Raw genomic sequence first — 26748 nt, 5'->3', positions numbered from 1 at the left:
GAGAAGATCTCTACAAAGGAAACAAACAGAGTGCTGAGGCAGAAAACGAGCATTACAGGGACAGAGAGTAGTTACAGTTACTAGAAAATGCCTCTTGGAAGTGACATAAAACTGACACCTGCAGGGGGTATAACAAAGGCATGCTCCAATGGGAGCGCTCACTCTGCACCAGGCACTGTGCTAAACGCTTTATAAACATAGCTCATTTAGTCCTCACGACGACTCTATGAGGTAGTAGTATTCCTATTTCACGGAGGAGGGACAGGCTCGGGGGATTAAGTAACCTGACAAGTCACACAAATGGCAAAAATCAAGGTTCAGACACAGGTTCTCTTCATTTCAAAGTGCTCACTCTTAAAAATTCTTAAAATTATTCTTAAAAATTACATGGAGAAGTGAGGAACTTCGAGTGAGGAAATGATACAGTCATTTGAGGACCATTCTGATGACTATATGGAGGAGGAGGAGGAATGGAGAAATAAGGAAACAGGAAGGAAGGAAGGGGGAGGAAGGAAAGAACTCACTAAAGTCCAGAGGAGAGGAAAGGAGTTGCATGACGGCAGTGGATGCAGGAAGGGAGAAGAGATGTGGATGGGTGTGTGAGAGGGACAGTTGATAGTTCTAATAGGACGACCGGACATTGTAAGCAACGAACAAGGATCACTCATGGGCACCTGCCTTGAGCAATTGAATGGGATATACTTCTACCCTCGTTAAGGGATGCAGGACTGTGGTAGATTCAGGGAATAAGATGATGAATGTAATTCTGGACGTGTCATCCTGTGGCTATCTTGGGAAGACCTGGACTTATGGATGGCCGCCAGTTGGACATCACGTAATGGCTTTCATACCTTGTTCTCTACCTGAGCAAAGTACATAAGAACAAAAATGGAAGTTGTATACGTGTCTACACTGTGTTTTTGCTTTTACCAAAGCTGTTATAAAAGCACGTGCATCTTGGTTGGATAGCTTTGTAAAAAGAACATAGGATCACCAAGGTGAAGTTACCCCAGGCTTGGTTACAGAAGAGAAATTATAGACCCGGGGGGAATCTAAGAAAAGCCTTTGGACATCCATTTTAAGTAGCCATACCAGTTCTTAAAAAATCAATATTAACCTCCCACAGCCACCCCGTTTGGGGCAGTCTGATGGGCCCAGAGCAGGCATCCTTGGCCAGCTGTCTGCCCAGAGTCTGCAAGTATCCAGGCTCATTTGCCAGTAAGACTGCTCTGAGGAAGCTGGTGGCATAAGGCCCAGAGATCAAAGCTGACGATAAATCAGGAATTCCAAGAAGGTGTTATTTACGTAGTTTGGCATAAGGTCCAGAGAGGCCGCAGCCCAAACCTAGCCAGTTGTATTGCTTTGACTGTTAATCCTCCCTTCCTCAGGAACCAGAAGGGTGCTGGAGGTAGTGGTAATAAAAGGTACATGTGACACTTATATGGAACTGGTCACAGCACGGACCACATCATTTCTCGGTCTGATTTTCTAAGAACTCAGAGTGAAGCAGGACATAAACCCTTCCCGTAGAAAGCTCTTATTTCCCAAAGTGTGTTCAAATTTGCTTATGACCACTCCCTCCTTTTCCTTGGCATCAGATTAACTTAAGTATGTTTTTGCTTTTAAAACTCATTTAATAATGTGCCAGTTGTAGTGAATAGGTTTCGAAGAATTTAAGTGGTACTGAAGTCACACTTGAGAGTTTCATCAACAAGAAAATAATACTGTGGAAGCCGGGGACTGGATGGAAAAGTATTACAGTCTGGCTCATTAAGCAACTCTGCCTGGAAAGTTGCCTCTCTCTGGAGCATAGGGTCTAACCCGCACCCGTTAACTCAGTCAGCCAGCAGACATGAGAAAAAGCTAAGTGTTCTAGAAAAAAACAACAGACATGGACTTCCAGTACCATCCAAAGGGTACCTGGGTGCCTGACTCCTGCCCAAGGGAAGGAAATGCTTTATTTTTACAGAACTAAAAGAAGTTCTAGTCACAAGCAAGGAAAAACAAAACAAAACAACAACCCTGACACATGCTAGATGGCAACTTAGAATTCGGGGGAAGCGGCACAGTTTTCGCGCTATCCAGAGGCGTATTGCAAATGTAGGAACTGTTCTCCACCACCTCCACTTGCAACCTAAGACCCAGGGATCACAGCTGATGGTAAATCAGGAATCCCAAGGGGGCTGGGGGGTTGGGGGGAGCTACTTATTATGTGTGCTCTTTAACAGAAAGAATTCCAATCAGTCTGTGAATATAATCATTTATTTGTCTTTACAGTGATGATGGAAGAATGTACAGGTGTCCTCTTTCAATAAAGTATAAAAATCTGTTTATATACAGTGAAGTCACAATAATCTTTAATTGGGAGATTTATTTGGTACTACTGATCGGTTCATATTAAAACAGGGGCAAACAAATATTTCACGTAAGTGCTACATTTCCAGTAGATTGCACCTGGCATCAAAAGCTCAGCTTCAACTTAAGCATCCTCCTTGATATTACAAAAGTCTAATTTTAAGTCCTAGGACTCAAAATAAACATCATTTTTTGAATAATAGATATATACATCAAAAATACATCTAAAAAGGCATTGGTTAGTGCTATTAAAAAGCTGTATGTGCTCGGGTTTGTTTTTTTTCTTACAGGCGAAACCCAGTGGAAACGCTTTTGTTCAATTCTAGAAATTTGCTCTTGGGGAAAGTTGGTCGAAAGTTACCTGTAAGGAAAAACAAGCAAATTTAAGTAATTCAATGATTTCTCAGGCGAGGGCAGCAGAACTTGAAAAAGTAGCTAGAGGCTAGACTTCACACTTAGAACCACACTTCCACAGTCTTAACATTTCATTACAGCACCGTGTACATAACAAGTGTTCAACATATGCTCTCATTCTTTCAAGTGCTTTAAATAACTTTATACTCCTTTCATTTTCAAAAGAGTCACATGTACTGCTCTGTATGCTAACACAAATACTATCTGTAATTAACTGAATCTGTATAAAAAGAGAAATCATCGGGCATACAAATGAAAAAAAGAATAGATACAGCCAAGTCCAAACATTTTTGAGAAAATTCAGAAAAATTTCCACTAACTGATTTACTTCAGAGCATTTACAGATGACAGATAAGCACCGAGGTTTTATTACTTCTCCTCGGTGAGACAGTACTGTGCATCGGCTAAAGGAACTATACGTGATCCCGGATCTCAGTTGTAGCTACATATTCTAAAACCTTTGTTTTTATAGTTTTCTTCTTCTTGTGTTCACTCTTACGATTTTGATAATCCAGGTACTCCTCTATGACTGTAAAATTTTAACACTGTCTCAACCTGTTATGGATATACATACACATATATCAAATAGGGGCGCCTGGGTGGCTCAGTCGGGTAAGCATCTGACTTCGGCTCAGGTCATGATCTCACAGGTCATGGGTTTGAGCCCCATGTCCAGCTATGTATTGACAGCTCAGAGCCTGGAACCTGCTTTGGTCTCCCTCTCCCCCTCACCCACTCACACTCCATCTCTCCTGTCTCTCAAAAATGAATAAACATTAAAAAACTATTAAGTAAAAATAAATATAAAATAAATAAAGGCCCACCTTGCTGATAAGGAGCAGTAGAAAGAGCCGTGCCGGGATGAGAGGACAGACCTACACGGAATCGTGTCACAGGCTCCATCTCTTACCCGCCATGACCTACCCCTTGGATCGAGCTAAGCCCTACCTACTTCACAGGTTATTACATCACGGGGCAGTGCTCTGGTTTGTGAAACACTTTGGGACCAGGGCAGGCTACATGAATGAGGTACATTTAATCCTGGTAACTAAGACGTACTTCTAATTCTTCTACAACCTTCAAGCCTAATGGCTTGGGGTTCAATAATAGCATTCCCCAGTTTAGGATGTGATATCCATATTCTGAATCTCTCTCTACCCAAGATGCCAAAATAATGGCTACTGTAAGTATATATTAAAACCCTAATCATTCAATATTAATTAGTTTGTCTCCACCATTAAACACATTTGTGACAGACAATGAGCAATGCTAGCATTTATTTATTTATTTATTTATTTATAACGTTTATTCATTTTTGACAGAGAGACAGACTGTGAGCGAGGGAGGGGCAGAGAGAGAGGGAGACACAAAATCCAAAGCAGGTTCCAGGCTCTGAGCTGTCAACACAGAGCCTGAACTGGGGCTCGAACCCACAAACATAAAGATCATGACCTGAGCTGAAGTCAGACACTTAACCTATTGAGCCACCCAGGACCCCACTGCTGGCTTTGATATGAGCAAAGTGCCTACTCCCTAAAACCCATGCTTGCTCACACTGCCTCGATATCCATCCGCGAAGTAAGCAAGGATCTAGTGAAACCTCAGTTAGTAGACCCCTGATTAAACTATCTTCGGAGAAAAGTCTGAAAAACATCAAATGCTAAAAGTCGCTGAAAAGGAGGGCTCTCCTGGAGTCCGTTTCGACGCGGCCCAGGCACAACCATCCCAGTGCCCGCATTGCGCTCCAGAGACGGCGCGGCCGAAGCCTCCAGACAGAAGAAACATGCTCCAGACCTTCCTCTGAAGGACTGACACAGACCAAGCACACTCATCAAAGCCCATAAATCACATCCTGGCCAGAGTGGAAAACAAGATTCAATACCAACACGGCGTCTTCCTGTCCTCAATAAGGGAGGGGAGAAAAAAGCCTTAAAATAGCACTGAACTGGATTCCAATGGTTGTGTGTGTTCAGGAAACTGTCCCCAAATGGTGATGCTATCGCTGACTACATGATGTGAGGCACTATAATTATTACCTGATTTCTGTGTCACTGTGGCATGAGCCATTCCCTGGGTTAGGACAAAGGCACTGATGGGAAGGGAAGGTTGAGTGAACCATTTACTCAGCTTCCCTGCACACAATACCCTGTCTGTGCTTGTACCAAACAGGCCCGTGGCCACCCCCTGTGAAAACCCCGGAGTGATCGCCGTCACTTCCACTCAGTCACCTGGTCAAGCTGATTCTGTCTCCAAACACATCTCAGACCGACCTCTGCTTTTCCTCTCTTTCCCTGCGCCCACTGCCAACACTCCTGTGAAGCTAGCGTCTCTCCTGCTGCCAGACTATGACAGCCTCCTCACTAGCCACCCTGCTGCCAGGCCCCGCTCTGGTCCTCTCTTCCACACGGCAGCCAGAAGGATCCTGTAAATAAGCACATCTGACTGTGCTCCTCAGCCTCAGTGGATTCCCACTAGCTTTCAGGTTAAAGCTGGAAACCCTTACCAATAAGCCATCGGCGTGCTCAGATCCCCCCACCCCACAGTCTCCCAGGCTCCCCAGCCCCACTGCACACCTGCCGTGGCCGTCTCTTCTTTGTTCTCCAAAGGCACCAACTTCTTGCTCTTTCTTTTGATGGGAACACTTCTAACAGAACTCTGACCTATTGCTGCTTGCCCTTGAGGCTCAACATGAACGTCACCTCCTCACAGAGGCTTTGCTGACCCTTTCCACCATACCAGCTCCCCTGCCATCAGCTCCACCGGTACCTCTGCTTTGCCTCTGCAGCACTTATCAAGTTGGTAAGTACGGATGTGGTGAGCATTTGGTTCATACAACTGTACGGTAAGTGCCGTGAGCAGAGGGACTGTGTGACTGTGGCCACTGCTGTGATTCCCGGACTAGCATCAAAAGCAAGAATGACTAAGTGGGGCCACGTACAGGTCGCCATATTGAACGGGACAGGGAAGACAGGTTCAAAAACAACTAGGAGTCAGAACTCTAACTCACTCTGTTCTCTCTCTCTCTCTCTCTCTCTCTCTCTCTCTCTCTCCCCATGATGCCTCAGTTTTGGCTTCCAAGGACACAAGCAAGTAACTGGCTTATGGGGGACAGAGAGTAACACACGGCCTGCCAAAGCCAAGCAGGATGGCAGTTGGGAAGCAAGATGCCACATTAACCCCTGGAGCCTGAACCACAGCCATTGAAAGAGAATATATACCCACCAGGACAGAGCCTCTGACACTCATGTGAGCTCACAAAAGGGTCCAAGTTTGTATGTTGTAAGGTAAATTTTTTATTATCCTTTAAAATGCCCTTCTCATGCTCTCTGCATCAAGTCTGTGCTAAAGAAAACCTACTTTATCGTCCTAATTTTCAAGAGGGGACAACAGACTCCAGGGAGGTAGTGTGGCAGGGATGACAGCCACCTTCACCACCTGCGACCCCTCTCCTCTACTGGGAAGACTCTGCTTCCTCTAAGGACACAAGGTAGGCACTCCACCCAGCAGTAGAGAAGGGAGGTCAGGTTCCTTGCAAGTGGCTTCAGGGCTATGAATGCCTTCACCTCATTAGGACAAAAGGCTGATTCTTAAACAGAGGCCAAACAGCACCCACTCACAACTGCAGGGGCAAAAGCAAGAAAATCAACCACAGTCCAGGTACACGTCTCTCCCTCCTGCTCTCAGTTTACCTGATCATATTCTTAGGCTTCATCTCCACTGTCCATTTCAATATCCATTTCTTCCGTATCAGCAGCTCGTGACAAGATGTCCGCCATCAGTGCTTCTTCCAATTTTTTGCGTACTTGTTGTACTCGCTCTTCCTGTTTCCTTTAAAAAAAAAAAAAGAAAAGAGTAAAAGTGCACTGATGATCTGGCAAGTACTGGAAATATGCAGCTGCTACTACAGTTTATCTTTAGTTCAGAATCATGAAAATTCTGGAGAGTATATTTCCTTCTCTTTAACTTTGCAAAACTCTCTCCTACCCCCACAAAACCAAACTGCACAGGAGGCGAGCCTTGCCAAAAAGAAGAGGATTCAGACAGGCAGGTACCCCGCACCTCACAGAGAATCCTGGCAGGAGTAGATTTATTGCAGTAAACTGTTCTTCAACTTCAAAAGTTTCAAGTATGTGAAGATTTGGGGCTGTTGCTTAAGGGAGATTAGAAATAACTTGAAAGCAGGGATACAAGAAAAGTTACATGGAAGATAGAGAAGGGGAAGAGACTCATTCAATACAGCACAGAGAAGGTGGGGGAAATGGGGGCACGACGAAGTGTGGCGTTCTAGGTCTCAGAGGAAAGCGGTCAGCGCTCTCTCCCACGCTCCCAGTCCCAATCACGAAGAAACTGAGACCACACGATCCTCGTACCAAGGGGAGAAACCAAACAGCATCTCAACTGAGATGAGCTGAGGAGTTAAGAACACACCACAAGTTTCTCCGTGTCTTGGGGATTGCGGCGGGACCTCAAAAGTGAAATTTAGTAACGCAGTCATAAAAAGAGGTTCTGAACCCTTTGGTTGGAAACAAGGCACAGGAAGAAAGTCTGCTGGTACGTACTTTAGGTCTAAACATCAGACTGAATTCCAGAGTAGCTCCCTGATAGTGCAAGCGAGCGATTCCTAAAACAGTTCTAATGAGCACAGGCAGCAAACAGAAATTCACATCCAGAGCCAAGCAGAGAGGCCACGGCTGAGGACACATGTGAGAAGGGGGAGCGCTGGGAAGGAAGAGGTTGGTTCAGGAAAACCAAGACGAGGGAAGAAGTAAAGCCACAAGTGGAGCATTCGCCCTGACTCCCGAGCAGGACAAATCACGTCCTGAGGTCAGAGGAAAGGTGGATAGGACGGATGTAGACTGGGACATGGAAGAGCCCAGTGACAAGTAAGAGACACAACAAGCAATCCTGAGGGCTCTAGAGGGGGATAAAAGTGATTTTTCTCTGTGGATATTGAGGAAAATGAAGTGCCGCACTGCCCCAAACCTGGGAGAGTGGCAGGGCAGGAGGGTGATATTCTGGAAGACCATGCAAAGATACGGTGAGCGTGCACTTCTTGTGTCCCTGACCAGCTGTCAAGTCACCCGTGCGGTGCTGTATTCCAGACTGCACGTCTCTTTATCTCAAGAGACTAGGTCCAAAGTGAGAAGCTAACATAAAAACTATATAGCCACAAACACTTTAGATGTCCTCTTTACTAAAGTCCAGAAACAGCACAAAAAGTTAAAAGGTATAGGGTTCCCCTTTATACATGAATTTTCACCTACAGGGAGGCTGTCACTGAGTTAGCCTCAGCCCCACAGCCTCTGCCACGTTAAAAGAAACTGGAGTTGAACAGATTTTCATGTAGTTGGGGCAGGGTCAAGAACACATTGTTTATTTCTTACAGAGTCAGTCTTGCCTCGGGCTCCGTGACTCAAGGTTTATGACAAATGGCATATCCATCTCAGTGGCAATCTCTCACTCCTAGTAATAGGGTCTGAGAATCTACACAAGTGCCCTAGAGTAATCTCATTAGGAAGAAAATAGAGCAAATCTAACGTTTGCCATTGCTTCTCTTTTGTCTGGAACACTCCTTCCCGTACTCGTGCAAGCTGAAATAAAGCATCTGGCCACTGCGGTAGGCAGAATCTCAACACAGTCCCTGCCCCTGGACAGACTCCTTGTGCAATTCTCTCCCCTTTAAAGCTGGCAGAACTTGTGAATGGGCTGGGATGTCCCTCCACGATTAGGCTACTAATCAATGGGACCTTGAGTTAATCAAAAGAGATTATCCCCGAGGGCCTGACCTCATAAGAACAACTCTTACAAGGGGCTATGCCCTTCCTGAAAGAAGCTGGAGGAAAATGTGGAGGGAACCTCAGGGCCAGAACTGCCATCAGCCTCACATGGCTGGGGACAGCCCCAGCCCACATCCAACCCCAAAGGCCCCAGTACTACAACTACAAGGAAATGGATTCTGCAATAATCATAGAAGCTTGAAAGAGGATCTTAGAAAAGAATGCAGTCCGACACTTTGGTTTCAGCCTTGAAAGACCCTGGGCAGAGAATCCATTGAGTCCAGCCCAGGCTTCTGGCCTACAGAACTGTGAGCTATATATGGGGAGGTGTGTTAGGCTGCTGAGTTTGGGAGGACTTGTTACTCGTATTACAAAATATCCAAGAATTAAAATGTTACTGAATATGCTGAAAATATATATATATTTAATGTTTAGATCTTTAGTTGAAGTTTAATATAATAGAATTATTGGCAGGGAGCCTGGATGGCTCAGTCGATTGAGTGTCCAGCTTGGGCTCAGGTTATGATCTCATGGTTTGTGAGTTTGAGGCTTGCATCGGGGTCACTCCTGTCAGTGCAAAGCCTGCTTCAGATCCTCTGTCCCCCTCTCTCTCTCTGCCCCTCCCACCCCCCTCTCTCTCAAATAAACATTTTTAAAAAAGGGAAACAGAATATTGGCTGTACAACTAGAGAAAGGGTAATCATTCCATTTGCAGTAATTTATTTTGAACCTGTACTGATTCAATAAGAAATGTCTGCATAATAATTTGTTATGACAATTAAATCAAATGGATGATTTGTTAAACACGTTACCCTAAAAGGAAATCACGGAGATCTGACTTTAAGATAGTCTGCTGCACGACCCGAAGACCTGCCTGCTGAAGCTATCGGCACTCCCGTTCCCGTGGCGTGCCCCAGAGGCCCTCAGTGGATGCCCACAATGCCCTGGCAGAACCCCTCCTGGTTTCCCTGGTGCTCCTTAGATAGGGAAGAGCTTGTCTCCAGAGTAATTTGCTTCCTCATGGTAAAAATAATCCAAAGGTCAAGTCGATTCCTCGTCTTGATTTTACATTTTGTTTTTCTTAAAATTCATTGCAATTCCATGCAATCAATGCACGTGAATGCAACTTTGAGTCATTTCACATCTTTGCAAAAGGAATTACTTTAAAACCTAGCAAGGGCTTTCCAGTTACAAACCGAGGTAGACTCGTGCATTTCAAAACATTCTCATGCCAACTTTTCATGGATTTAGGGGAAAAAAATACAAATATAAAACATTTTAAAGTTTTATGATTCAAAACTGCCACCTGCTGGTTCTGTCTAGGAATAATACTCCAATAAAACTTTCTGATTTAACATTCAGAGGACAGAAATAATGAAGGATATGTATGCATTGTCCTACTTTTAAAGAAAATATAACACACTAGCATCTCATTATAAGGCAATGATACTCTAGTTCGTAAATCCCATATAAGAATTTCTTTCTGGTCTGAATATCTGGAATAGTCTGCTTCTTTTGAACAATGGTCTGCTCATAGTTTCTGGGTATTATCAATCTGAATTGTACATTTTCTTTTCACTATTTGCTGCTAAAAACCTAATTTGTGGTGCAGTCTTAGAGTAAAAGATGATAAGAAATGCAACTTGTGTCCCCTCCTTACTCCTGGCTCTGTTTTACTGCTTTTTGCTTTACCCTTTGTTTCATCTTTGCTTCTCATCTCGCTTCTGTGTGTGTGTATGTGTGTGTGTGTGTGTGTGTGTGTGTGTGTGTGTGTGGTCACCTTAAATCTTTACTTGAAACAAGATGAAGTGGAAGTAAATAAATCTCTAAACTGAGGGTAAGAGAGTAAACATAATCAAGATAAGCAAAGTGACCTCTGAGAGCACAACTCAGCTTAAAGGAGCATGGTTACAATCTGCTGTAAAGAGGAGACTGCTCTCCAGGCACACCAATGCAGAAAGCAGTCACGAAAGGCATCACTGAATGGAAGGGTTTCTTTAGAGCAGGAGGCATAACCCCAAAGTGCGAAAGACACTGCAGTTAACAATGTGTAGACAGTCCAAGTGATGTGTCCTTCGGACATGACCATGATGTTCCTTCCACCTGTTTTCAAGCAGGTGTTTGTTTTAAACATCCTATATCACCTTCCATTAATTTCACAAAAGAGCTACTTAAAAAAAAGTGAAACTTTCTGATTGATTCATCACTTACCAGATGGGCCACAGGGATGAAGAGGCAGTATAAAGATTATCAAATATAAAAAACCAAGTTTTAGAAGTCATATTAAACGACCGTACCTAATGTCTTCGTCTGTGACAATGAAAGCCTTGCAGAGGGGTTGAGACGTGTTCAGCCAGACAGCGGGGTTCTTCTCCACGGCCGGGGAGGCCTGCCCTGTGATGGGTGCAGAGCTGGTGTGCAGAGCACTGGCGACAGCAGACAAGAGGGTCTCGTCATTACTACCTGGACCGACTCCTGCAATCAGAAATACAGTCTAGTTCAAGGAAACTTCTAGATGTGCTAATAGACAAATCTTACATAACCTAAAACAATGGATATTTTTGTGTTTGGTTGGGATCATATATTTAAAAGGGTAATATCATATCTACTGAACAGTTATCATATACCAAAGATTAACATTAAAAAAATAGTAACAAGTGCATCTGGGGGGTTCAGTCAGTTGAGCATCCGACTTCAGCTCATGAGTTCAAGCCTCAGATCAGGCTCTGAGTCTGTGTCTCCCTGTCTCTCTCTCTCTCCACCTCCCCTGCTCGCACTCTCTCTCTCTCTCTCGAAAATAAAATAAACATTAAAAAATAAATAAATAGTAGCAAAATGGCTGAGCATTTTAATGAAACTTTAACACAACTTCAAAATGCACTTTCCAAGGTACTAAACTGTTTAAAGTTGGCTATACTTCCTAGAGCAGAGTTAATCACTTTAATGATCTAAATCCCTTCTGAAGGCACATCATAGTCGAGCTTCCCTATTAATGCATCCCTCAAGTCCTAGAAGAGTTTCTCCTGTAGGTTTCAACATTCATTTCTGGCAATATCTCAACACTCTTCTTTCGTTTGGGACTTCAACGGAAAAGCCAGTGCAAGCCTGCTGTACCTGCAGCTTTCACATCTTTTTCAGACATCTAACAAAATATCCAAGTTAATAAGTTAACAATTGCACACCTTGACTACCTGTAGGAGACTGGCACCAGGACTGCATTTAAATGCACTGCTTCAAGTCCTAAACTTACTAAACCAGTGAAAGCAATAATATCCAAGAAAACAGAGGGACGTGATAATGTTCTAACCATGAATTATGAGAATTTTTGAGCAACCCACACTATACCAATGTTTAGAAGCTAAAGTTCTAATACCTGAAAAACAATGTTTCCCTAGAATCAGAATTAACACATGATATGACAGGCACACTAGTTAACTGATTTCTACACCCCCCAGACCCCACTTGCTGCTGTTACTGGACCAAAGTGCAACTGTTCCCAGCAGTCTGTGCATAGTTGTTAGTGGTTCTTCTGACAAGAGGAAGAGTGAAAGAGCACGCATTATGGCCAGATGTTGCTGTGAGCAGGAAGCTTGAGAAATTGTGCCACTCGGCTTACATTTGGTGCTGAAGGCAGCACATGGCTTGATTTATACGACGAACCTAACCTAAAGCCAAAACTGTTACACAGAAAAAAATCTGAAACATCCCTGCAACACACAGGCTCTTCAAGTACCTTCTCCCTGGGTTTACAACAACACAAGACGGACGTCATCCAGAAGGCACTCAATCCCCCAAAGTAAAGATACCGTCTCAACCATTTCTGACTCCTACAGCATCTAACACAGAGCCTGGCACACAGTAGATACTGCTCAACTGAATTTGGATAATACCTTGAAGACCTTTAGGTAGTTCCATGGTTTTTATAATTTGTTCTGTTACATCTGATGCACTAAGTCCTTGTAGCCTCTTCTCCCAGAAAAGCTGTAAGGCAAAACATCACTGTTAATAGACATTCTTGGAACAAGAAAGTAGCGCATCGATGCTGCTGAATGATGAAACTGAAATCATTTCAAGACTTGCCTAATTTCCCTTTTGTCCTTACATATACTAAATGATACTCCAAATATGAATTTCAACATGTCATAATTCTTTCAAATGATATTAATCAAAAAATGTTTTATTTATGCAATCTAGTCACTTATTACAGTACTATAGATCTTTATATGCTATATATTATGTGTAGTACTTCATAAGGTATCTTCCAAAGAATATAACTTGAATTATTAAAGATTCATTTGGCATGAAAATTTGATGTTATAATTTATCAGGGAAAGAAAACAAAGCATATTATAAATACTCCTTTGTCCAATATCATTAGGGAAAGAACCACCTGTGTGACTCTTCCCCAAAACTGAGGTTCAGTATTTAAGGGGTCAAGAGCCAGTTTTTATGAAAACTTTTCTAAAATGTTTTGCATGCTTCCTTGCTTTTTGAACAGGCTGTCATGTCCACGGGTGACTCTCTCCCTGTTGTGCAGAGCCCAGATCACCGCAGTCACTTGGTGACCCCGCGTCATCCTTCTGGACATGAGGCAGCCAGCCCACTGAAGGCTCTCGTGCTCTAGGGGGCCACTGAGGTGTGCCATTGCTTATTCAAGCACTAACTGGTCCGAGACAGTTCTGCTGTTTGATTTTTATATCCTTTCTATACTTTCTCTCTTAGGTAGCTATTACTTCTCAATAATGGCATTCATCTGTTCAACATGTATTTACTGAGCTCCAACTACATGCTGCCCCACGGATGCGTCAAAAAATGAGACACGCTGTGTCTCTGTCCTCAAGATTTATCTCCTTTCTAGTCTGTTTCTTATTCACTGTAGCCCAAAAAATAAATAAATAAGTAAAACAAAGCAAAACCAAACAAACACAAAACAGATAAAGGAATTCCTTAAGACTCTATACTCGTCTGTAATCCCAGATACCCGTGTCTTGTCAAAAGCAGGCACTAAAAAACACTGGTACTGAAAAAAATACTGAATGCCTGAATATGGGAATAAAGGACTCAGAAGGAGGATCCCGAGGGGTGCACAAATCCAAGTTGAAACCCCAGTTCTAGATGTCTAAACCTTCAACTACCTCTTCTTGTAAAATGTGACGGTAATGAGGACCACATAAGATTAATGTGGGGGTTAAATAAGGCAATGTATGTAAAGCACTTGTCACGGGGAGTCGGTGCAAGGTTTAGCATATTTACTTTTAGCAAATTTTGGCCACTCTGAGCGCTTATATTCTGACTTCTAGATCTGTGAGAAGAATCGGGAAACTGCCAAAATCTCTTTGTGGCAAAAGAGTCATATGCTGGCTCTTTAATAAACTCATTGCTAGCAGCAAGAGCAACCTGCAACAGAACGCCTCACTCTCCTCTGAAGACCTTTGGTATATGGTAACAACTCCATACATCACCCTGTAAATTACGTCATCGGCAGAATATGTGGTCACGGGATACGAGGACATGAATGCATTCATTATCAAGGGTGAAAAATAGTTAGGTGAAGGTAATAATTGATAAATGTGATAAATGACCCAAGAAACCCCATCTGCTATTTTCTTTTTGTGGGAAATAATATCATCTATGCGTTGATTATCACAACTATGGGGAAAAATAACAAGGAAAACAAAAGCCAGTTAATTCCTAATGAAACAGGAAAAGTATTCAGAGAAATCAGTGAGTATGAGATTAGTAAGCACCTTTAAAATAAAAATATAACTTAATTTACAAAAGAAATCAGCACTACCAAAAAACAAAATATAGAGATTATGTACAGATATGATTTCTAATATTTTATACAAAATTCCAATGCTAGATATCAAAACTTCAAATTTTTACATTCTATAATTTTTAATTCTTAATTTTTAAATTCCTATTAACTGAAAGGAAAACGGTACAAAATTTATGAAGGAAAATTTCACAAAATAAACCTTGGACTGAGAAACGAGTGTATGGCTCTAGGTTACAAGTATCACCACATGCCATCTGACAGCCCTCAACTAAGTCTGAAGTTGAATATGACATACACCGATGACTGTAGAAACGAAATGCTTGTGCCATGAAAACGGAGACACGTGGATTTACGTAAGTGGATGCGTGTAGGTGAGCATGCATTTCTGCCCCACTCACGTGCCCCAGAGGAGATGGGGGACGTGGGAGAAGGAAAAAAGGCTGGTTTGATCAAAGAAAACATACAGAGCATGCGGGTCACCACTGCCCCGCTCTCCACCCTTTCTACCACTAATTCAACACCTAATTTTTGTGAGAACTGAAACAGTCTTCATGAGATAAATGTCTGTTTACAAATCTACATGTTCCTACCTCATGCTCCCTATGTTCAACTTCTGCTTTCTTTCTCTGGTTTGGGGCTGGGACCTTCTTTATGTTTTAAAATATTTTTAAAATTGACATGGGCATTATGTTAAGTGAAAGAAGCCAGTCATTTACACGCTGTATGATTCCATTTATACGACATTCTGAGGAAGAAAACCTATACGCATGGCTGCCAGGGTCTGGGGTGGAGGGCGGGTCTGACTGCAGAGAGCCAGCACGAGGGAATTCTCTGGGTGCTGGAACTGTACTGTTTTTATCCAGCTGCTAGAATTACCGTTTTCTCTACTTTCCCAGCCAGTTCCTCAAGGAATGATACGTGCTAACTCCATCTCCCATTTCAACTTGATTACCCATCCCATTCTCCATGAACTGTCACCAAATTTACTCTTGGAGACAGTCAGCTCCTGTCACCAAATTCAATAACCTTTTCTCTTTCTCTCTGGTCATTTTATAACCTTGCATGCTGTGGAGAGGTACAGCGAAGGGAGAAGTGTTCCTCTGCCTAACTTTAAAGTTTTCTGATCTGCTCCTTTATGAATTCCATGTTTTCATTAGGAGACAAACTGTGGCCATCTGGAGTTCTTATCACATTAAATGTGTAAGGAGTCTCCCTCTGTGACCACTCTCCCGCCTCTTCCACCACACCCTCACAAGCCCTCTTGCTCTCATAAATCCTAACTTACCCAATGAAAATCGGATTTCACCTGCCAAATCCAATGATACTCTCAAGGTGACCTTGTGGCCTGGTGTGAAGCCAAATCATCAATGCAATACTTTTAAGGAGCAGTCATTTAATATTTGAAGAAACTCCCAAAATGTGCTATCACCCACAGCTATTATATCCCCTTCTAAGTCCCCACTAATGAGACCCTCCAGGTGCCTCTAATACCTTGTTTTCTTTATCACCCTCTACTATATAAGAAAACTGGAGAGAGCTCATGTATGCATGACACAGTGTCGCCACGAGTCTGGGCGATGCCTGATCCAGGAGGCTAGCTGATGGGGAAGCAGAGGCTGGGGCCTAAAAGTCATCTAAAACCACAAAAGTGTCTAAAATATCAGTGACAGGAGTCAGTACAGCTTTGGAAGAATCCCTTCCCCAGAAAATGGAGTTCATGTCCACAAAGATGCATGTACCTCTATCTTGGAGTCCCAGGGGACAAACATGGTAGTGTTATGAAAGCTATTCTTTAGTGAGATGATCAAATCTGTTTTCTGAAAGCAAACCAACCCAGAATACAACCGTAGCATTTTCTTAACTGCTGTGGATTTAACTGAGACTTTGGGAGATTTGTTCAACTTGCCTTATGGAGGACATCCAAAAACAAGGGGGAGGAGGGAACAGGGATCGCAAAGCAACTCCTCACAACCATACAAAACACACCACCCCTGTTCTGATGCACTAGGAACTTGGGCTAGTCATGAGAGATCTGTGCTCTTCTGGGGAAGTCAGAACAAGACGGTTTACTGGAAAAAGGTAATTAGAGGATCACTCCAGATTCAACAAATATTCTTTTAGTGGCCATTATACACAAAGTATTTTACCAGGCACCAAGGACAGTTAACAGGGTAACTGGTAATCACTGCCCTCTAGGAGCTTACTTACTGCTTGTTGGGACATCAGCAAAACTCTACAAGATAGACTGTGACACCCGCAACAAAGAAGAGTGGAAATGAACTTCAACTTGGGAGAATCTGGGAAGGCTTTTAGGAAGAGGTAGCTCTTTAAAAAAAACTGTAAGAATTCTACAGAGGACGAAAGACTATGCCAAGCCAAAGAAATCACTTAAGCAAAGGCAAGGAGGTGAGACAGAGTAGAGGTCACTATTTCTAAGTGTTCTTATACAGAGGAAAAACCAGAGTGACTAATTTTAAATACATGTTCCAAGGTCTCAGCCCTAGAGATTCTGTTCGTAGGTCTGGGGTTACGGGGCTAGATTTATGTTTATTTTACAAGTGTCTTAGGTGATTCTGACACAAGCCCAGGGATCTCAGTTTGAGAAAGGCTGGTCTGGTTTGGGTTGAAAGAATGGCGGGGGCGCCTGGGTGGCTCAGTCGGTTAAGTCTCCAACCTCGGCTCAGGTCAGATCTCACGTTCGTGGGTTCGAGCCCCGCGTCAGGCTCTGTGCTGACAGCTAGCTCAGAGCCTGGAGCCTACTTCCATTTCTGTGTGTCTCTCTCTCTCTCTCTCTCTCTCTCTCTCTCTCTCTCTCTGCCCCTCCCCCTCTCATGCTCTGTCTCTCTGTATCAAAAATAAATAAAAAACATTAAAATTAACAACAACAACAAAAAAAGAATGGCGGTGCACACATAGGGCTGGTGTATACTGATCACCAAGATCTCCCAGTTTTAGTCCTGATTATATCAGAAAGTAAAAAATATATTACTCTATTTTGTTCTTACAGAGCACTGAAGGAAGATACTTGCCTTTCTCTTTTTCATTGTAGGAAGACATGTGTCTTTTAAAAAGTATATGTAAGAGTGTACCAAACTGTTTAAGTGTAAATAGAGAAAAGGCTGGCCTCAAGTTCTTTTGGTGCCCAGTCATATTCTCTTAGTGGAATAAGAGAAGGAGGAAGAGGACAACTATCACTTATCCCCAAGCCCGTCCACAGGCCTGGCACTGTGCTCAGTGCATTACGTACAGAAATCCTAGTAATGTTTCCTATAGCATTTTGAAGAAGACATTATCAGTTCCGTGTATAGTCACTTACCAATGGTTATGTAACTGGTCAGTGGTGCAGCTGGAACTGACACTCAGGGCAGATTAAACAGCCCTAATCTTAATAATAAAAGCTCTGGAAGAGCATTTCCATATGTGGCTCTGTGTTAGATCACAGCCCAGGTAACAGAGCTCAGACCCTTCCATTCATGAAATCAAAGGCTGACAAAAGCTCAATAAATATGAAGAGGAGCATCATGTTACTCTTAGTTCATTGGCCTGTTAAGTAAGACTGTGTAAGTCGTCAATTGCAGGCACTCTGTGCTGATGCCTGCCCCCTCCTCAGGCAGAATTAAGAGGCCCAGGCTTGTACTATATTTAGATTAAAGCCAGCATAGTTTTAAGAAGATATCAAATCATAATTTGGGGTAGCTTACATGATAAAAACCAAAGAACTGATGTATATTCTCTGCAAATGAACTTTCTTAGAATTAACTGCAAATATCAACCCCACTGAATATCAAATTTTTATTTGGTAGATGGGAATTAAAGTCTGAGATCCCCTACTCCAAGAAAACATTTTCAAATAAATCCACTAACAATAGAGTGTAACAGGTATTTCACAAAACAGGAGACAGGCTATGAATTACTAAGTATACATAACTGAAAGTTTTTGAATTTTTTCTATAAGAATACTGTTTTAGGTTAATTATATTAATATGTTTCTCATGAAACATTGAAAAGCATGTAGATCAATATACCAATATTATTTTCATCCACCATTATATTCAATTTGAAAAGCACTGATGTGTCTGTGTCGTGTTTATGAAAAATTCACTGATGAAAAGAAACTGACCTTCTGTTTATACTCCTAACATCAACTTGACAGTCAACTCAGAGGGCAGAAGATTTAACTTCTGAGTAGCAGAGTGAATGTCAGGGCTTGTGTTCAAAGTCACTTGCTTTGTCACTTAGTAGCTTTACAAAGCTAAAGAACTCAACCTGTCTCAATACCAGTTTCCAGTTCTATGGGAAAGGACAATAAAAACAATCCCAAAGGGTTATAGAAACTAAATGAGGAGGTTTTACAAACAACTTGAACATGCCTAGTACAGAGCAAGTATTATTTTACCACATTTCTCCAAGTCTTTCAGCACACTGATCATACAACAGCATTCAAAAAGCAGTTGGGTCATCTTATTACAACTAATAAATATAAACAAATCAGAAATTAATCAACGCTGAAAGGTGAGTATTCATACATGAAGACTGAGCACATGCGTACAAATCTGCTCTTCCCTCCCAGATTTTTAGCTGGGGGGTTTCTTTCTACAAGAATTTAAAAACTCCTCCTTTTTCCTCTTTCATCCAAGCCAGACTGTCTCTTACCTAGACCAAAGCTGGTTGGGAGAACCCTGGTGAGCAGGACCAGTTACATTATTTGCAGGATCCAGTACAAAATGAAAATGAGAGGTCCCTTGTTCAAAAAGTATTTTTCCCCCCTGGGGACTATTTATTTTATTTTTTTTTCCATAATCTTTTATTCTCAAATTGTTTTCCATACAACACCCAGTGCTCTTCCCCATACGTGCCCTCCACCATCACCACCACCTCTTTTCCCCCCTCCCCCTTCAAAAAGAATTAAGAATTTCACAACAGCAACAGTTAGCATTCAATCAGGCTGAATGAACCCATGCAGCACAAAAAAGCCTTCCCTTAACTCCTTGTTAAAATAGAATCTTTCATCCCTCCTGCCACTCCTCATTTGGAAGACCGTGAAAGATCACTGCCAAGGCTCTCCCCAGTCCAGCAGTAGGAGTGAGGAAGGAGGGAAGCCCAAGCAGTGAAGAAACCACACTGGGGAAGAACGAACAGAGCCTCAAGAAGGATCAGAATTTTGTTCTATTTAAAGTCCAGCAAATAACATAACATGGGTAGCTTTTAATTAAGATTTCCTGAAACTGTAATTTTCTTGTTATTTTTACTCCATCTATTTCTATGTTGTGATGATAGTGAAGCCCTTAGAAAAACCTCAAAAGGTCTCTGAGCTTATTTCAAGAATAGAAGGTTAAGAGGGGTGCCTAGGGGGCTCAGTCGGTTAAGCGACCCGCTTCGGCTCCCTCAGGTCATGATCGCACGGGTTCGTTGGTTCGAGCCCCGCATCAGGCTCTGTGCTGATAGCTAGCTCAGAGCCTGGAACCTGTTTCGCATTCTGTGTCTCCCCTTCTCTCTGCCCTTCTCCTGCTCACGCTGTCTCTCTCTCCCTCTCTCTCTCAAAAATAAATAAAACATAAAAAAATAAAAAAAGAATAGAAGGTCAGAGAGAATCAGGGAACACAGACTACACTTCAGTCCTGCTGTTACAAGCAAGAAGAAAAGGGGGCGGGGCCGAAGGGGTGGGGACTTGAACCAGGAACAATGGCGTATAAAGTAGTTTCTCAGTCTTGGCCTCATTAGCATTTTGGATTGGAAAATTCTTCGTTGTGAGTGCTCAGCGACATCTCTGGCCTATACCTGCTATACCAGCAGCACCGCCCCAGCGGTGACAACCAAAGGTGTCTCCAGACATTGCCAAATTTCCCTGAGTATGGGGGGAAGGGGAGGCGGTACAAACTCAGGCAGGCAGAGAACCGCTGGTTCAGAGAAAGACAAAGAGGGCAGGGTGGGAGACTTACAATGCGAGCGGCCCAAACCTCACAGCTGAAAGGAAAGAGGAGCCCTCCGCCAACTCCTTTCTCAACTTTCAAGAGCCCCAGCTTCTCACTCCAGGACCTTGTAAGAGCCACCCTAAGTGGCCTGGAGCTTGGTGCCTCTTGGGTCACTGCCAGATGAGGGTGTAAGATAAAGCAGTGGGAGAAACATTTCTGAAGAATTGAAATTTAAGGCACTTCAAGATAGAAACATGGTTCTAAACAGCAATTATTTTTAATAGTTCAGACACAGGGCTCTTGGTCACACCTCCTTCTGCCTCCTCCTGGATCTTGCCCATCAATTTGCACAACTCCTTCCACATTTTCCATTTTCCCTCTTCCTCTCTTTGGGCTTCTACACTCCAACACTGATAACCTAAAAAATGTCCTTGCACACACTTCTCCCTCAAACCAGCTCTATCTTCGTCCTTCTACCAGGAGAGAATCCTTCCCTCTCATTTCTCCACCTTCCAGCCATTCTCATCCTTCTAGACTCTATTTCTATTATTATGTTAACACTGACCTGCCCAAGGGCACAGTAACCTTGTAATTACCAAACCCAACTCCTAGTTCAAGCCTTTTTTACCCTGCTTCAGTGTTGAATCACTTGCTGCAGAAGACTTATGAAAATCTGCCTTTTATAATCATTCTCTTTACCTTTCTGTATTTTCTATTACTATTGAGCAACAACTTAAAATTTCTAATGGTAATAATCAAAGAAATAAGACTATAAGCATTTTTTCCATAACAAAAACAAATCTTTAAAATGCATAAATGTGCTACACCTTTTAAAGTGTCTGAGGACAAGTGAGTGGCACCTGGGTGGCTCAGAGTTAAGCGTCTGACTTTGGCTCAGGTCATGATCTCACTGTGAGTTCAAACCCCACAGGGCTCTGTGCTGACAGCTCAGAGCCTGGAGGCTTCTTTGGATTCTGTGTCGCCCTCTCTCTGCCCCTTCCCAATTCACATTCTGTATCTCTCTCTCTCAAAAAATAAACAAGCATTAAAAATAAATAAATAAATAGGGGCTCCTGGATGGCTCAGTTGGTTGAGCGTCCGACTTCTGGCTCAGGTCATGATCTCACGGCTTGTGAGGTCAAGCCCCACGTCGGGCTCTGTGCTGACAGCTCAGAGCCTGAAGCCTGCTTCAGATTCTGTGTCTCCCTCTCTCGCTCTGTCCCTCACCCTACTCATGCTCTCTCTCTCTTAAGAATAAATAAAACATTTAAAAAAGAGAATAAATAGGGGTGCCTGGGTGGCTCAGTCAGTTGAGCGGCCAACTTTGGCTCAGGCCATGAGCCAGCTAGCCGTGCTGACAGCTCCGAGCCTGGAGCCTGTCTTCGGATTCTGGGTCTCCCTCTCTCCCCGACCCTCCCCTGCTCATGCTGTCACACTCTCTCTCTCAAAAATAAATAAAAACATTAAAAAATTTTTTTAAATAAAAAGAAAATAAAGTGTCTGAGGACAAAAGTGTTACTACTTTGTAAAACAGAAGAACCAAAAGTTACCTTTAACATCTCACCATTTTAAGAGCATTAATCTGCAGAATCTTTATCTCTATCAAGAGCATGATGTTAGACACAGAGTTGGCACTCAGATGTTTTAGGGATGAATTTGTGGCTATGTAGGAGTACACGGTAACAGAAAGACTGGTTTGGGAGTTGAATGTTCTAGTCCTGACTCAACTATTAAATAGATGTGCTGCCTCGGGCAAGTCACTTAATGTCTTTGAATGTATTTTCCCTAGTAAAATAGAAATACTCATTCTAAACCACCTCAGAAGGTCATCAAGACACTGACAGTAAGTGAGAAAATTCCTTGAAAATATACAATTTTTATTGAATTTCTCATTTTCTAATGTTAAGATTTCATAAATTCAATGAATATTTGATTCACTTTCCTAAGGCTTTTGCTAAATCTAATCAAAGAACAAAGGACCTTGTCATGTATTTGTAGACTAAAGCAAAACCCAGAAAATGTACACTTTATATTCACTGACTCATGAAAAGCTAAATATGCAAGACACTGGGTTAGAGCTATACAGAGGAATGATATTTCCTGCCCAGAAGGAAATCACTGGCCAGTTTACAAAGTGCTCTATTTCAAATCAATCCCATATGATATGAGTTGTCTAGTTCTGATCAGCAAAAACAACTTAACTTAAATACCGTGGCCTGCAAACATCAAAAGTTAAATCCAAGCTACCTCTTTATTTAGTGAGAGTGGACCAGGAAGAAAGGGTAAGACCATGACAAGAAAATTACTACATAAATCAAGAAAAAGCTCAATTCAGTGAGATCTCGTTAAGGCAAAAGATAACAATTTGGGCTGAAGAGGCTGGAAGAATGAAGCAAACAGCAAAACTCGGAGTTGAGGGGGACGGAGGTGCGGCACCATCTGCTGTAGCTGCTGGTCTAAATCTTGTCAGGAGTGCTATCTAACTTACACAAGGTGGGATGTAATGCTTGTCACAATTTTATGAACAGTCTTAGACTACTATATTTGAAAATTATGAAATGCACGAATTCCTAGAAAAACATTTTCTCAAAACTGATACAAGAAGAAATAGAAAATGTGAATATTCACCTGTGTACCTATCAAATAAATTGAATCTGTAATTTCAAGCTCTCCTATTATAAAAAAAATAAATAAAGGCTGAGATGCCTCACAATTAATTCTTCCCAACATATAAAGAAAAGTACCAATTCTACACAAACTCTTCCAGGGAACTTTAAAAAAAGGATCACTTCCCAGCTTATTTTATAAAACCAGAAAAACCTTGATACTAAAGATTGAGAAGAAAATTACTAGAAAAGCAAAATGCAAGCCAATCTCTCTAGTGAACACAAATGCAAAAAACTCTAAACCACATAACAGCAAATCTAAACAGCAATAACAATGATAGCACATCATGACCACATTTGGCTTAATCCAGGAATTCAAGGCTTCTGTAACATTCAAAAACATCAACCAATGCAATCTGCCACATAAATTAATTAATGTAACTCATGGTATTAACAGAAAAGAATAAAAACCATTTCAGTACTTAACTAGGTAAAGAAAAAGAATTTGATAAAATTCAATATTCATTCATGAAAAATAGCCTCAGTAAACTAGGAATAGAAATGAATGCCCTTACTCTGACAAAAGGTATTTACAAAAAAAAAAAAAAAAAAAAAAAAAAACACCCTACACCAAGTATATTTAATGGAGAAACATTAAAAACATTCCCTGGTAACACAATGGGACAGGGACACTTGTTATCCCTCCTATTCAAGATGGTATTGGAAGTCCTAGCCAGTGATAAGAGCAAAAAAACCAAACAAAAACAAAATAACAAAAACAAAACAAAACAAAAAACCCCCAAAGGTTTAAGAGTCTGCAGCAGGGAATAAATAAGCAGATGACACATTTGCCTGTTTGTGTATAAAGCTGAAGAGGCTCACTGATTACTTAATAAGTGAATTTAGAAAGACAAATCAGTACAATTTACAAAATAAATTTATTTCTACATATTAGCAAAAGACAACTAGAAAATTAATGTTATCACTTAGAATAGTATCAAAATATACCAAATATCTAGCAATCTTTTAAAGATATATAAGATCTATAGATTAAAAATGATTTTAACATAATCTTATGTTTTAATGGAGAAATATATAAGATTTGTGAATTCTAAGACTTAAAAGACTTAATATTGTAAAAATGATTAATTCTCCTCCAACTGACCTACAGATTTCAGTCCTAGTAGTCCTAGTAGTTTTTGGAAAAGACTGGACAAGAAAAATCTAAAAATGTATGTGTAGAAATGCAACAAGCCAAAACTAACCAAGATAATCTTGAACCAAGACTAACAAAGCTGGAAATGTATACAACCAGGTATCAAGAATTCTTATGAAACTATAGTAATGACGACAGTGAGGTCTTGGAAAAGACAAACAAACCAATGAAAAAGAACTGAGTGTAGAAACTGATTCACATGTAAACAAACCAAAAATAGAACTGGGGGTCCAAAAACTTTCAGAAGACTTCTACACTTCTGCATTTCATTTATGATAGAGGTGACAATGCAGAGCAATGAAAAATGATGGACTTTTCAGTCAATGACGCTGGGTCAAACCAGACTATGTCCAAGCAGAATAAAGTTATTCTAACATGCAGATTCTCAAAAAATTTACTTCTCACTGTATTTTATGATAAAGGTACTGGAGGATTAGTTACAATGGAGGGTGTATATTAAGACAGAGGAAGACAGAAATGCAGAAAATTCCAATGTAGAAGTGCAGCAAAGTAAATCCCTGGAGCTGAAACCACACAGCAGGACCAGAGAATAAATTCAGCCCCAGCGGGGTGGAAAGGACTCCAGGGAAAACACAAGGAGGGATGAAGCCATGGATTTCAGCATAAGAAAATTATGACTGATGGGCATGTGTCAGAAATACTGAAGCATTAGGAAAGATTAACTATAATTGTAAAGGAACCTAGCATACAATTCTTAAGATTAATAACAACAAATTATGAGGGCCATTCTGATGGTGATTGGCCATTATTTGCCCTACCCATGAATTTTCAGTCATAATAATGTAAACCCTGACTATTTAACTAAAGACGTGATACAGCTATATTGGGAACATGAAAACAGAAAGACAAAACTAGGTACTCATCCACCGTGAGCTACCTCTCAATTATTTCCATATTCCTGTCAATGACATCATTCTCCCAGTTACCTAAATTCTGCGACTCTTCTCAAGCACAGCTGATCAGTCAACAAATTTCATCAATTACTTTATGACCAGTAGGAAGCAAATCTTGTCATTTGTGCCCTAATTTCCTAGAGTTGCTTTGGTGTTTTCCTAGCTTTAAGTCATTCTTTATATTACATACAATCACCATATTAAGACCTCTGTCTAGAATGTTCTCCCCCATACTTCTCTGCTTTTGAAAACCATATAATCTGTGCCTTTTTTTCTTGCACTTATCATACCATGACATATGATGTATGTATTTGTCTGTCTCTCATCTTATTACAGTAGGAGAGGAGAGCCATGAGATCGGGAGCCATTACTTTGTTCACTGCAGGATTCCCATTACTTAGGTAAGAGCCTGGCACAGGCTGAAGGCTCAATTAAAGATTTTTTAAATTAAAAAATTCCCTAATTCATTCATTCACTCAACAAATGCATATTAAACACTGACAGAATGGAGATACTGCGGGTAAAGTGATGAGTAACTAATACGGTTAGATCAGAAAAGGAGAAGGGAGAAATGCTAAGAAGAACCTCTAAACCCAGACTTGTTCAGTTAGAGGTTTTCTGAACAGGTAAAGTGACAATCTAAGTTGAGACTTGAGGGAGGAGTAGAATATAGGTAATTGAATGCAGGAAAGAAAACAGGATGAAATATGACCAGGGGCACAAGGGCAGGGGGTAGGCATGGAGTGGAGTGAATGAACAGCGTGTTCAAAAATCTGTAAAAAGTTTCGTGTGATTTGTACGTAGAACAAGAAAAGAAAATGAAGCCAAAAAGATACGCAAAAGCCAAATCATGAAGGACTTTGTAAGTCATGTTAGGTGTTCTGACTTTGTACATCCTATTTAGGGATTTTTTTCCCTAAAAACTTACAGGAATCATTGAGAGGTTTTTGGAAGAATAATACTATCAGATCTTCATGTCAGGTGGAGTTTCCGGATGCAATATGAGGAATAAATTGAAGGGAATAAGATGAGAAGCAAAGAGATGAGATGAAATGACATTTACCTGGTATAGGGATGGAGCAAGTGAATATTTAGGAGACAGAGTCACTGGAACTTTTCAGCTAATTAGAGGTTTACGGTAAATGATGGGAAGAGTATAGGATGGTGCTCAGGGTCCTGGCTTAGGCAGCTGGGTGGACAGTGGTACTTTCACTAGGATAAACAAAGCACATAGAAGAAAGGGCCAGTTGAACAGGATGATGCAGGAGATTGTAAAATGAACTGCAAATGCTGGTAAGACTTGCAAGCAAATAATATTCGTAGATGGATAGATACAAACAACTGAAGCTCAGGATAAAGACGTAGATTTGGAAATCATTAACATAGAGATGACAATGGAAGCCATGAAAATGAATGAAATCATCTGCACAGGCTATGTACAGAGAAGAATGCACAGTATTCCCCAGGAAGCCTCACAATTTTAAAAGATAGGAAGAGAAAAAGGAACCTAAGAAGGGAAATGAGAAAAAACCAAGAGAGAGGAAAACCAAGAGGGTACAGCATTACAGAATAAGAGTATTTCAGAAGGCAGGGAGTCACAGTGCTTAAGGCTAGAGCAGATTAAGTACAGCAGTTTACGGACGCAGAGTTGCCCATCCAATTTAACAGGGATCACAGGCAGTGTCATGAGAGGCATCCATGTGGCAGTAGGAACAAAAGCGTTGTTTCACAGGTATCAAAACGGAGAGGTAAGGTAGATAGACACAATTCCAAGA

General features: G+C 41.5%; 1 protein-coding gene across 1 annotated transcript in view; it reads right to left on the bottom strand.

Moving 5' to 3' along the window:
* Positions 1-2243: 2243 nt before the first annotated feature.
* Positions 2244-26748, bottom strand: part of MBD2 (methyl-CpG binding domain protein 2) — a 65262-nt gene continuing 40757 nt past the window's right edge. Inside the window, exons 5-8 of the mRNA XM_029921549.1 lie at positions 12437-12527; positions 10844-11021; positions 6459-6597; positions 2244-2716 (exon numbers count right to left, since the gene is read on the bottom strand). Of these exons, the coding sequence (XP_029777409.1) occupies positions 6471-6597; positions 10844-11021; positions 12437-12527 (396 nt within the window). The 3' untranslated portion in view covers positions 2244-2716; positions 6459-6470. The remainder of the gene's footprint in view (positions 2717-6458; positions 6598-10843; positions 11022-12436; positions 12528-26748) is intronic.

Source organism: Suricata suricatta, chromosome 14 (assembly GCF_006229205.1).
Source record: "Suricata suricatta isolate VVHF042 chromosome 14, meerkat_22Aug2017_6uvM2_HiC, whole genome shotgun sequence".
Taxonomy (NCBI): domain Eukaryota; kingdom Metazoa; phylum Chordata; class Mammalia; order Carnivora; family Herpestidae; genus Suricata; species Suricata suricatta.
The sequence above is the reverse complement of the archived record's forward strand: the minus strand, read 5'-3'. Positions and strand labels throughout refer to the sequence as shown.